At 56.4% G+C, this 12,598-nt stretch overlaps 2 protein-coding genes across 6 annotated transcripts; both read left to right on the forward strand.

Annotated features, from left to right (window-relative positions):
• Positions 1-1,555: 1,555 nt before the first annotated feature.
• On the forward strand, positions 1,556-6,584 carry DDX41 (DEAD-box helicase 41). 5 transcript variants are annotated; one of them, XR_013996008.1, is made up of 17 exons: positions 1,556-1,607; positions 1,697-1,807; positions 2,060-2,219; positions 2,298-2,372; positions 2,456-2,516; positions 2,642-2,778; positions 3,180-3,252; positions 3,346-3,499; positions 3,577-3,713; positions 4,495-4,657; positions 4,772-4,903; positions 5,165-5,236; positions 5,355-5,451; positions 5,546-5,738; positions 5,816-5,887; positions 5,989-6,099; positions 6,250-6,584. XR_013996008.1 is itself a non-coding variant. In XM_081091667.1 (17 exons), exons 1-17 carry the CDS (start codon positions 1,581-1,583, stop codon positions 6,384-6,386), a joined length of 1,869 nt encoding a protein of 622 aa, XP_080947793.1. In that variant the 5' UTR covers positions 1,556-1,580; the 3' UTR covers positions 6,387-6,584. The 5 variants fall into 5 exon arrangements, 3 of the variants coding, with proteins under 3 accessions (XP_080947793.1, XP_080947792.1, XP_080947794.1); XR_013996009.1 differs by having other exon boundaries at positions 5,594-5,738; XM_081091667.1 differs by having other exon boundaries at positions 5,589-5,738.
• A 1,666-nt stretch (positions 6,585-8,250) lies between these two features.
• On the forward strand, positions 8,251-12,598 carry DOK3 (docking protein 3). The gene is made up of 5 exons (XM_081091669.1): positions 8,251-8,443; positions 9,329-9,634; positions 11,270-11,369; positions 11,462-11,634; positions 11,729-12,598. The coding sequence occupies exons 1-5, from the start codon at positions 8,378-8,380 to the stop codon at positions 12,407-12,409; spliced, it is 1,326 nt and encodes a 441-aa protein (XP_080947795.1). The 5' UTR covers positions 8,251-8,377; the 3' UTR covers positions 12,410-12,598.

Genomic DNA, 12,598 nt, shown 5'->3' on the forward strand with positions numbered 1-12,598 from the left:
GTTGAATTGGCACAGCTATCTAAAATTCTGCCTCACCTGGCAGGTGTGGCTCTGTGGATTGAGCATTGTCCCATGCACCAAAAGTTCAATTCCCGTCAGGGCACATGCCCGGGTTGCAGGCTGGATCTCCAGTATGGGATGTGCAGGAGGCAGCCAATCAATGATTTTCTCATCATTGATTTTTCTAACTCACTCTCCCTTCCTCTCTGAAATCAATAAAAATATATTTTAAAATAAAGACTTTTAAATAATAAAATTCTGCCTTATTTGAAAATTGCAGGTCTGATTGAAGCAGCACTTTTCCTACAGATAAAAGACTTCTGTAAGTGGCATTTTGGACCCCCTGTGCCTGGCTTCTGCCTCCAGCATACACCCAGCCATCCCTACAACCTCAGTCTCCAGCTAGGCCTGACACCCTTAGATCTCCTGACTTTTGCTCACATACTTGCCTCTTCGCAGATTACCCTTCCGTCATAAATTCCTACTTATTCTTCACATCCCAGTTGAGAAGACACTTTTACTATATGAGAATCAGTTTGCTCTGCCTTTGCGATGATTCCACCATGTCTTGATACTTCTCCTTAACCTCAAGACTGGTTATATTTTCTATTTCCTCAACTAATCCATAATTTCACAAGCCAGGTTTGCATCTTACTCATCTTTTATCTGCTTCAGCACTGCACAATGCCCAGCACACAAGGACAGCACTGACCCATCACTCCTCTCAGTCCCCGATGCCGAAATTACTGACAGTCACTGCTCTGCATGCTCTGAGCCCAATTTACCTCCCCAACCCTTGCTCTGGCTCCCCCTGCTCCATGTGGGCCAATTGATCTCTTTATTCCCTAGGAATCTGCACTTGCACATGGCAGATCACTCCTTCTGGGCCCTCTTTCTTCCTCTCCTCCACTCCCTGCTCTGAGATTCCACACTTCCCTGGAAGCTCAGATCCAATCAGTGTCACCTCAAAGTCGCCTCAGGTTCACTCTGAACTCTTATTACAGCATTTACAACAATAATAGCTTACACACACAGGTACAGACCCTCAGTTGAAAACCACCGTCATCAGTATTTTATTTACCACTCACTACTCGGAACATAGGTGTCTCAGAAGAGGACACCAGTCAGAGCGGCAGTGCTTAAGTCACTCGGCAAGCCACACCCTGCCCGCTCGGCCCTGCGGGGGCTGGAGGCCCGGCCCCTGGGCTCCCCAACCACTAGAGGGCGCAGTGACCGCCGGCGTGCGTGCGCCATGACGTCATGCTCTGAGCGACGGTCTTCACTCGGGGCACCGCCCCTGCTACTGGATTCGGTGTGAGCCTTTAGCTCATGCTTCAAATCCTCCAGTATCCCACAATGCTTTGCCTGATGCTTTCGCCCTCAGCCCTGCCAGCTGCATTGCCACAGGGAGAACGTAGACACCGCCCCACAAGACGGCGGCTCAGGAGGAAGTTTGTCCCTTGGCGCGATCCGTCACTCAGAGGTCGTTGCTAGGCGCCGACGTCCGCTTCTTCACATTTGGTTGGATCTCAGAGGTAAGGCGGGGTTTTCTGCTGTGGGGCGCATGCGTACAGAAAAGGATGGAGGATTCGGAACCGGAACGGAAGGTGGGAGAGAGGCTGGGGTCCCCTGGGTGGCGAGCCGCCGTGAAGATGGGGAGGAAGGGGTTCCGGGCTTGATTCCTGGGTCTCTGCAGCGGGCTCGTACCGACGAGGCGACTGCCGCAGGAAGCCGTTCCGAGGCGGAGGATGAGGACGACGAGGACTATGTGCCCTACGTGCCATTGCGACAGCGCCGACAGCTGCTGGTGAGGGCCTGGGTCTAAGGAGGAGTGAGAGTAGGGGTGGGTGTTTCTCAGTGGTCTGTGGAGTGAGGGGATCTACACGGGAGCGTGGCCTCAGGCACAACCCGAGGGACTGGCGACCTAATCTGAGGGGTAGAGCAGCTCTGCACCTCGGGGCACGATCTTCTCCCAAAGCCAGGATCCTGCCGCAGCTCCTGGGCGCGATGCCCAGCTCTGTGTCGGGCTTGGCTCTGAGGGGCGCTGCTGGACCCTCAGCTCCAGAAGCTGCTACAGCGAAGACGCAAGGGAGCCGCGGAGGAGGAGCAGCAGGACAGTGGCAGTGACCACCGGGGAGATGAGGACGACATCCCTCTGGGCCCTCAGTCCAATGTCAGCCTCCTGGATCAGCACCAGCACCTCAAAGAGAAGGCTGAAGGTGGGCCCAGCAGTGGCGGGAGGCTCAGCGTGGTGCACTGCTTTGGTGTCTCTGACATTTGTCTGCTTTTCTCCTCAGCCCGCAAGGAGTCTGCCAAGGAAAAGCAGCTGAAGGAAGAGGAGAAGATCCTGGAGAGTGTGGCTGAGGGCCGAGGTATGGTTGTAGCCTGGGCAGGGAGGAAGTGGCCTGGCCTCTGGGAAGGAGAAGCCAGCCCTGAGCCATGTCTCTCTTCTCAGCCTTGATGTCAGTGAAGGAGATGGCCAAGGGAATCACATATGATGATCCAATCAAAACCAGGTATACTTTATAGTGTCTGGAAGAGCAGTTACCCTTACCTGGAATAGTTTGTGGCTGAGACTGGCAGGCACATGCCAAAGGCAGCTATACCCAGGGCCTCTCTTGACCCCTACCACCACTCACAGTTGGACACCTCCCCGTTATATCCTGAGTATGTCTGAAGAGCGGCATGAGCGTGTACGGAAAAAATACCACATCCTGGTGGAAGGAGATGGTATCCCACCACCCATCAAGAGCTTCAAGGAAATGAAATTTCCTGCAGGTACCTGGGAGTGGGAGTGACATCACACTTGGTAGTTAAATGTCTGTAAGGTTGTGTCCTAGTTCCCACTGAGCTCAGCAGCATAGCCAGCGGGGACTGGGGGGATTTGAGGAGGGGTTTCTTTAGGCTCTTTTTTCAGTTGTGCCAGCTGAAGATATTCACTATTCTGTGCCACTAGGAAGCTTAATTGGACAAGTGAGGCTGGCCTTAGGCAGATCTGGGGGTGAATTCTGTCTCCATTTAGCCTAGGAGCTTTGAACAGGTCTCTCTGTCTTTTCTTTCCCTCTCCCTGTTTCTATTTCATCATTTGTAACTTGAGGGGAATGGTAGCAGTTTTACGGCTTTGGGGCCTGATAAAGCACCTGTGAGACATAAGATGATGTCAGGGTTGTTTTCCATAGCCATCCTGAGAGGCCTGAAGAAGAAAGGCATCCACCACCCAACGCCTATTCAGATCCAGGGTATCCCCACCATGTGAGTGTGGACCTGGGGGTCCTGAGGAGGGCAGTGATGGGCAGTTGCTGTATTCTGCTGAACTTGACCCGCAGACCTGTCCTCTGCCAACAGTCTATCCGGCCGTGACATGATAGGCATCGCCTTCACGGGTTCAGGCAAGACGCTGGTGTTCACTTTGCCTGTCATCATGTTCTGCCTGGAACAAGAAAAGAGATTACCTTTCTCCAAGCGTGAAGGGCCCTATGGACTCATTATCTGTCCCTCGGTAAAATAGGCTGGCCTGGAGGGCAGGGAACCAGTGAGACTGTCTTCTGGTACCAGCCCCTGCCCCTGTATCTGCAGCGAGAGCTGGCCCGGCAGACCCACGGCATCCTGGAGTATTATTGCCGCTTGCTGCAGGAGGACAGCTCACCACTCCTGCGCTGCGCACTTTGCATCGGGGGCATGTCTGTCAAAGAGCAGATGGAGACCATCCGACAGTGAGCATAAGCACCCCTCATCCTAGGGCCTCCCCAAAGCGTCTAGATAAACTTTAGCTATTCTGCAGATCCTTGCAGAGGCCTAATTAAAAGAGCTCCCAGTCTCATGCAAGAGGTCAGCTGGGGTGGGACAGGGGGATGTGGTGAGGGACTATGGGAACATAGTAACTGGAACAGAGGCATCTGGAAAGTCAGAGGATTGGGGCATTCCAGGCAAAAGACAAAGGTGGTGGGCCTGGAGTGTTCAGAAAGGTTAGGGCCATTCAGTATGTAGTCCAGCAAGGAGGCTAAGGCACTGGGGCAGGGCTGGACCCTTGCTCTTCCACACAGTGCAGTCAGTCCCCAGTAGATATCACCAGTTGTCTGGGGTCACAAGACAGGTCACACCCAGTGCCTGCTTGATAGGCATCCCAGTCTCAGGGAAGATACAGAACAGTTGAATTCAGTATGCCAGTAAAGTGAGCCCTTCCAGGCCTATGGAGGGAGCTGGGGGAGTGCAGGTTGAGGCTATTTGGAGATTCAGAACAGCCCCCCAGGAGAAGGAATGGCAGAGGTCAAAACATGGGTGGGAAGAGCTCCGGAATACAGACAGCATTGGTTGAGAAGGCTGCAGCTTGCTCCAGTAGAAATGTATGCTGAACCCAGGGCAAAGTGGTGGGAGTGATGAGGAGGGGACAGGTGAGGAGAGACAGGAAGGAGGTCAGAGTGGGGTGAGTCACAGTGCCAGCCTTTAAGAAGGGCTGAGCAGGTGGCCTGACCTCAGGTCTCTCTTGGTCCCCAGTGGTGTACACATGATGGTGGCCACCCCTGGGCGCCTCATGGATCTACTGCAAAAGAAAATGGTCAGCCTAGACATCTGTCGCTATCTGGCCCTAGACGAGGCTGACCGCATGATTGACATGGGTTTTGAGGGTGACATCCGCACCATCTTCTCCTACTTCAAGGTACCCGTCCCTGCCTGGCCAGGGTACTCCTGCACCCTCAGGGCTGCCCACCCACTGTCCCAGCTGCTTAGCTTCCTCAGCCCCCATGTGCCCTCAGCCCCAGCTCTTTCTCAGGGCCAGCGACAGACCCTACTCTTCAGTGCCACCATGCCTAAGAAAATACAGAACTTTGCCAAGAGTGCCCTGGTGAAGCCTGTCACGATCAATGTGGGGCGCGCTGGGGCCGCCAGCCTAGATGTCATACAGGTGGGCAGTCTCACCACGGAGGGCTGGGTCTAGGAGACTCCCTTGAAGCTGATTGGAGCAGGGTGGGTGGTCCACCTAGGGGGCACTAGGGGTTCCATTCAAAGCCTCAACCCTTAGCAGGAAACATTCTTAGGGTATCCAGCCCTTGGTGCACGAGGTTTCTAATCACCTAGATGGTATTGGGGGGCCCAGCCTCTGCAGCAGCACTGTGGCTGGTGAGCCTGTCCTCAGGATCACCTGACCTAGCTCCTGTGGTGGCAGGAGGTGGAATATGTGAAGGAGGAGGCCAAGATGGTGTATCTGCTCGAGTGCCTGCAGAAGACACCCCCGCCCGTGAGTGCAGCCCAGGACCCCCAAGATGAGGGGAGAGGGCAATAGGGGCAGGATGCTGGGGAAGGTTGGGGTCGTTGGGTGGAGGCACTCCCTGTGACGAGGTGGCCTTTCTGGACAGGTGCTCATCTTTGCAGAGAAGAAAGCAGATGTGGATGCCATCCATGAGTACCTGCTGCTTAAGGGGGTCGAGGCCGTGGCCATCCATGGGGGCAAAGGTCAGGATGGCATATGTGTATGCCTGAACCTGGCTGCTATAGCAGCCCTCACCTAACCCGTTTCCTGCCTGGCTGGTTTACCACTACTCCCCAGGCTCCTGCTGTCACCCTGACAGCTCCCGCCTGACCCTCCCCAGACCAGGAGGAACGGACCAAGGCCATCGAGGCATTCCGGGAGGGCAAGAAGGATGTTCTAGTGGCCACAGACGTAGCCTCCAAGGGCCTGGATTTCCCTGCCATCCAGCACGTCATCAATTACGACATGCCTGAGGAGATTGAGAACTATGGTGGGAGCTTGTGGGATTGGGGTGCGGGCTAGGTCCCAGACCTGGGCAGTGGGCCAAAGATTGTTTCCTCTCTGCAGTGCACAGAATAGGCCGCACTGGGCGCTCAGGAAACACAGGCATCGCCACCACCTTCATCAACAAGGCCTGCGGTGAGTGTACTGCCAAGGCCGCCACAGCTGTCTCCCACGTCCTACAGGTCCTGGTTACGGGGCCCAGGGTTGGACCTAATGATTCCCCACTGCCCCCACAGATGAGTCAGTGCTGATGGACCTCAAAGCCCTGCTACTGGAGGCCAAGCAGAAGGTGCCACCTGTGTTGCAAGTGCTGCACTGTGGGGACGAGTCCATGCTGGTCATCGGAGGTGACTGCGAAGCGGGGGGCATGACAGGAACACCAGGAAACAAGTCTACACTGCACATGAGTGGATGGGGGCGTTGGGTGGGGGGACAAGGTCTGGGGCACAGAACCTGGCCCTGTCACCATGCTGATCTCCATTTCCCTATGCCCCCAGATGAACGAGGCTGTGCCTTCTGCGGGGGCCTGGGCCATCGGATCACTGACTGCCCCAAACTCGAGGCCATGCAGACCAAACAGGTCAGCAACATCGGCCGCAAGGACTACCTGGCTCACAGCTCCATGGACTTCTAGCCGTCTGTCATCCCTCTCCAAGAGGCCTCAGTCTGGGTTCCAGTTGCCTCCCACACACCAGACCCTGGACAAGAAGCCAGCATCTTCGGCCCAGCTGGCTTGGGCTAGGCTGGGCCTGGCTGCCTGCCCTCTGTGCCTCTGGAATTACTATGATTGTTCCCCTTTATCCCAGTTGCCATTAAAGCACAAGCCTCTCTAGTCTCAGCCCCAGCCCTGCTTCTGTGCTTCACCTTGTCTGCCCATTACTTCCTGGCCACCTCACCCTCTGACCTCTAGAGCCCTCTGAGGCAGACCCTGGGTCTCTCCCCAACACCCAGATGGCTTGGTTGTGGCAGGAGGCATCTATCTTTATTTATGACTCGGAGGCACCACACTGGCAGACAAGGCAAAATCCTTGACTGGGTTTTTGTGTGTCTGATTGACTGTCATAACCTCCAGCCCTGCCCCAGCCGCCTCCTTGTCGGTTGTGCAAAGCTCCTAGGGCCCCTTGAGAGGCAACTTCCTGCCTCAGGTCCCCTGTTCTGGTATGGAACCCTCCACTCTGTTTGCTGAGAAGCAGCCGGTGCCACAGGACTGCCACTCAGGCTACAAGCAGTTTTTGATATGCTCTGTGCCAAGCTCTCCGCTGGGCAGCAGTCACGAGTATCTTGACAAATGGACCAGGATTTCAACATCTGGCAAGGGATAGGCAGAGGACCGGCACGGTCAGACACTTCATGTGCAAGGCCACATGCTTATCCCAGCAGGACAGCAGTTGCTCAAGCCATGTTTGTCACTTGGTGTGTGGCCTTCGCAAGTTACTTAATGTTTGAGCCTTGATTTCCTCATTGTTGAAATGGCAGTGAGAATGCAAAGGGTTGTGTTTGTAAGGTTGGGCTCCGGCCTGTGTGGTCCATGTTTGGCACAAAGCCGGGTGCAGGAGGACTTGGAAAAAATGTCCTGCCTGAGAAGCAACACACTCCATATGTGACCCCCAAATTATATTCCTCAGCCTGTTTACACATTCCTTTCCAGAGGTGGCTTTGAATGAATGACATGAGGCTATTTTCAGAATTCAGACCCACATTCAGCCTCCAGCAAGGCAAGGCAAAGAAAAAAGAAAAAAAAAAGGCCCCCAGCAGGAAGCAAAACCTAAAAAGAACATATGAGCTCCCTAGGGGCCCACTGGGGACATGCCACCTACGTTCAGGTGGCCAGAGCCACACATGAGGACTTGGGCATACTGCTGGGGCCTTTGTGCACTCAGACAGCATGGAGGGGTGAGGGAAGTCCTCCCAGAGTAAGCAGCTGGCACCCAGAGGAACACGGTGAGGGGTGCCCTGGAGGGGTTGCGCTGGGGTCAGGACTCAACACCTTGCGTGCTGGGCTGAGGAGCCCAGGCTAGACCTGAGGGCAGTGGGAAGCCGGAAAAGGTTTAGAAAGGGGAGACATGAGCGCGCCCAGGTGGGGTGGTGATTCAAAGGGAGATATTCAGGCTAGCATTAGGGGCTGTGAAGATGGAGCAAATGAATATTAAAAATATTTTGATAGAAGGATAAGCCAACCAACCAGGGTTGCAAGTAGGAAAGGAAGTTCGCCAGTCTGCTGTGGGAATGCAGGTCCCAGGTTGCACAACTGCCCCCTGAGGGATCAGGGAAGGCGTCAGAGCCCATGACTGGGGGGCCAGCCTGTGGGCCTGACGCTCACTCACACCCAGTGACCCAGGTGCAGGCATGGGTCTTTGCCCTCAGGCTGTCTGAGGCCTCTGCCAGGCATGCCTGAGCACCTTGGCCAGCTGCAACCCTAAGGTGGAAATATGTGATGCCCCCACCCCCTATTCTAGCTCCTTTACTGAAGAAGGGATTCCCCTCCCCCAGTCATGCAGCTGCCTCTCTGGACAGAGGGAGGGGAAGTGGCCAGAAGGGGAAGTGTGAGGAGTTCCCCTCGGCCTGTCACCAGTCTCCTCAGGCCTTCGGAGTGGTGGCCCTCCGGCCCTCCGGCCCTCCGCGGCCATGGAGCCTCTGGAGACCCCCGTCAAGGATGGCATCCTGTACCAGCAGCACGTCAAGTTTGGCAAGGTGGGGAATTGGGCCTCCACACCTGGACCTGGGAGAATGGTGATGGGAATCAGGGTGGGGGGATCTAACCCCAGACGTGGGGATGGGAGAGAGGCCCATCCTCTGCCTGAGCAGAAGAGCTGGGCCTGAGTGGGCCTTGGGGAGACCCTGCCTCACTTATAGATGGGGAAGCCAAGAGTCAGGAGGGTCTAAGAACACAAACCTCGGGGCAGGGCAGAGCCGGGAGGCTTGCTAATCCAACAGCCTTCCACCCTTCGGAGGGCCAGGGGATGAGCTGAAGGAGACCCCAGAGGTGGAACCCCACCCTGCAGAAGAGGGCTCGGCTCCTCCCAGCCTGTCATGGGACATAGTAGGGGGTTCACTTCTCCTCAGGCAGCAGGCTCTGCACCCCCACAGCTCAGCTGCAGCTGCTGCCCAGGCAGATAAACGGTCTGTTTCCTTTGCTTGACACTATTTGCATGTTTCCTTCCTTGCCATCATGAGAATGAGGCCTCCCTCCCACCACAGTCCTTGTCCTGTGGCCCAAGTGACCTTTGGGGGGGTGGGGCTGGGCACCAACAGAACAGCAGTGTCAAGTGGTCTGTTTCAGCCACTGGAGACTTTACAGACATAATCCAGTGGCAGCCCCAGGCTCACATTGCCATGGCCTTTCGAGAGACTAGGACACTAGTCTTAAGGAGGTACCAGTTAGGAAAGTGCGGGGTGGATTGAACCCAGGGCTGACTGACCCCAAGCACAGACTCCTCCCCCTGCTGGGCTGGCTGTGGCAAGGCCGCCTCCTCCGAGGGCCTGAGGAGCTGGGGGAGGCGAAGGCCAGCCTGGGTGACCAGGAGTGTTTGCTGAGTGAGCTGCAGTGGTCTTCACCCCCATCCTCACCGCCCACAGAAGTCCTGGCGGAAGGTGTGGGGTCTGCTCTACGCAGGTGGCCCATCAGGCGTGGCACGGCTGGAGAGCTGGGAAGTCCGGGATGGTGGCACGGGGCCAGCAGGTGACAGGTCTGCAGGTCCTAGCCGACGGGGAGAGCGGCGGGTCATCCGCCTGGCCGACTGCGTGTCGGTGCTGCCAGCTGATGGTGAGAGCTGCCCCCGGGACACTGGTGCCTTCCTGCTCACCACCACGGAGAGAAGCCACCTGCTGGCCGCACAGCACCGCCAGGCATGGATGGGCCCCATCTGCCAGCTGGCCTTCCCGGTGAGCACAGGGCAAGCGGGCCGGGCACCGAGGTCTGGCCCCAGGGGGACCAGCTCACCTCCCTCTTATTCATTCCGTATTCACTCACATCCTGTCACTCAGCAAGCACCTGCCAAGTACCTATGAGCCTGGGAAACAGCCCAGAAACCACAGAAAAATCGGATGGCCATACATGCTATGGAGAAAATGAAAGGCAGGGGTGGGACCAGGAGTAAACCAGGGGGCCTTAGGCAGGATGGTCTAAGGAGGCCTCTCATGAGGGGACAGTAGGTCTGAGTCCTGAAGGACAACCCACCTGGCAAACATCTGAGGAGAGTGTCCCAGGCACTGAGGTCCAAGGAGTGTCCTGGACGGAGGGAGCGCAGTGCGGTAGAGGCCTTGAGGCAGAGAAAAGTTTGGTTTGGCTGGAGGGCAAGGAGTGGGAGGGCCCAGGAGGAGGCGAGGTGAGAGTCCGGTGGAAGCCAGCTGAAACCACCTTGGGCCACATGTGGAGTTTGGGGTTTTATTAAGAGTGAGAGGAGAAGCCTTTGGTGGGGTTGAACTAGGGACTGAGTTTTAAAGCTTCACAGGGTCTGTAATGGGCCAAAAGGAAATGAGTCCGGTGGGTTCCTTAATAAGTGAAATATAAGGGTTACCATATGACCCAGCAAGTCTCTTGAGAATTGAAACATGTTCAAACAAAACATACGATGTTCAGAGCAGCACTATTCCCAAAAGCCCAAACAATCCAAATGTCTGTCAGCTGATGATGGATAAGCCAAATGTGTCTGTCCATACAATGAAACATTACTCAGCCATAAAAAGGAATGCAGTAGTGAGAAGTGCTTCACAGTGGATGAACCTCGAAGACATTAAACTAAGTGAAAGAAGCTGGGCACAAAAGACTACCTCTTGTATGATTAGGCAAATCCATAGAACCAAAAGCAGCTTAGTGTTTGCCAGGGGCTGGGCAGGGTTTTAATGTGGAGTGATGAGAAGTTCTGGAACTAGATAAAGATGATGATTGCACAACCTTGATTGCAAACCTGATGACTTTACGAAAAACACTGCATTATACACTTTAAAACGATTAAAATGGTAAATTTTATATTGTGCATTTAAGTTTTTTTATTTAAAAACAATAAAAAAAGAAAAAGAAACGAATAGGAGCAAGGTGACCAGTGAGGAACCCACAGCATTTGGCCCTGGCCATGCTACCATGGGCCAGGTGGTCATGGTTGAGGTGCTGAGATCAGTGTGAATTACATGCAGGAACTAGGGGTAGGGAGGGGTGAGATGGAGCCAGAGGACTGGGGGAGGAGTGAATGGCCAGTTCACTTGTTTGCACCCCCAAAGCCCCTTCACCACTCTAACCTGTGGGGGACACACATGGGCTGGCCTGGTCCCTAGCCTAATGCAAGGGTGAGGGGCCATCCTGCTGTGTGTCGCTGACGTACCGCTCTCAGTATCCCAGGGGGAAGAATAAGGTTACAGGAGTGAAATCGGCTCAGAGGGGTGCCCAGGGTTGTGCAGTGTGTCAGGTAACATCTCTCCACATGAAAAGGATGCAGGAAGAGGTTGGGGGCCGGGGGGGCCGGGGGGTGGGGGTGGGGGCGGCGGGGAGACTCTAATCTCTGACCTTGACCCTTTCCCCAGGCCACAGGGGAATTTTCCTCCGGATCAGGGGAGGCGGAGGCTCCCAAGCGGGGCCTGGTCCCCATGGAAGAGAACTCCATCTACTCTTCCTGGCAGGAAGGTGAGTCAGGGAGGGGCAGGGCAGCCTCAGTGCCACCACACCCAGGGCTGGGGCCTCTGGGGGACCGTAGCGTCTGCACCCTCTGCTTGCAGTGGGCACATTTCCGGTGGTGGTGCAGAGGACAGAGGCAGCTGCCCGCTGCCAGTTGAAGGGGCCCTATATCCTGCTGCTGGGCCAAGATGCCATCCAGCTGAGCGAGCCAGGCAGCCCGCAGGCCCTCTACACCTGGCCCTACCACTTCCTGCGCAAGTTTGGTTCCGACAAGGTGAGGCACTGGGCCTGCAGTGGAGGGGACTAGGGGACAGTGGGAGATGGGGGAACCCCTTGGCAGCTGACCCGCCCATGTCACCCATGACCAGGACGTGTTCTCCTTCGAAGCTGGCCGCCGCTGTGACTCAGGCGAGGGCCTCTTCGCCTTCAGCAGCCCCCGAGCTCGAGACTTGTGCGGGGTCGTGACTGCGGCCATCGCCCGCCAGAAGGAGCGGCTGCCTGAGCTGGTGGGGCCTCGGCCCTGCCCCCTGCCTCGGGCCACCTCCCTGCCCTCACTTGAGCCTCCTGGAGAGCTGCGGGAGTTGCCCCCAGGGTCTGAGCCTTCAGACTCTCGTAGGGTGTTCCTGGCCGATCCTGGGCCACAGAGCCTGCCCCCGCTGCCCCTGGAGTCTGGGCTGTACGCTGCCGTGTGCAAGCGGACCAGCGGGCCCCTGGCCGGCGCTGAGCACCTCTACGAGAATCTGTGTGCCCTAGAAGCTGGCCCTGTACCACCCGACCTGGGGGACCCTGAGCAGGAGGGCCCTGGTGGCTTCAGCCCCCCAGCCAGCCCCATCTACCACAACAGCAAGGACCTGGGCTGGCCTGGCCCAGCCCATGACAGCAGCCTGGAGGCCCAGTACCGACGGCTGCTGGAGCTGGACCTTGATGACAATGGCGACGAGGCCGGGGTCTCTGGCCGCTCTGGTGCCCATTCAGGCTTCAAGGCCAAGTTGGTGACGCTGCTGAGCCGAGAACGGAAGAAGGTCCCAGCTCCCTGCGATAGGCCCTGAACACCTGGGGGAACCTGGCCTGGGACAAGAGGGTGGGCAAACAATGGATATCTGGGGACACAACCCTGCATCCGCTCTGGCCTTTGGAGCCAAGGCAGGTGGCCTGAGGAGGCCCCTCAAGAGCCCTGCCAGCCCTCCAGTGTATAGTGTACAGGTCTGCTGAGAATAAAGCCTCTAGCTCCCCTCTTG

Source organism: Myotis nattereri (genome assembly GCF_964212035.1).
Source record: "Myotis nattereri genome assembly, chromosome: 5".
In the NCBI taxonomy this organism is placed as follows: domain Eukaryota; kingdom Metazoa; phylum Chordata; class Mammalia; order Chiroptera; family Vespertilionidae; genus Myotis; species Myotis nattereri.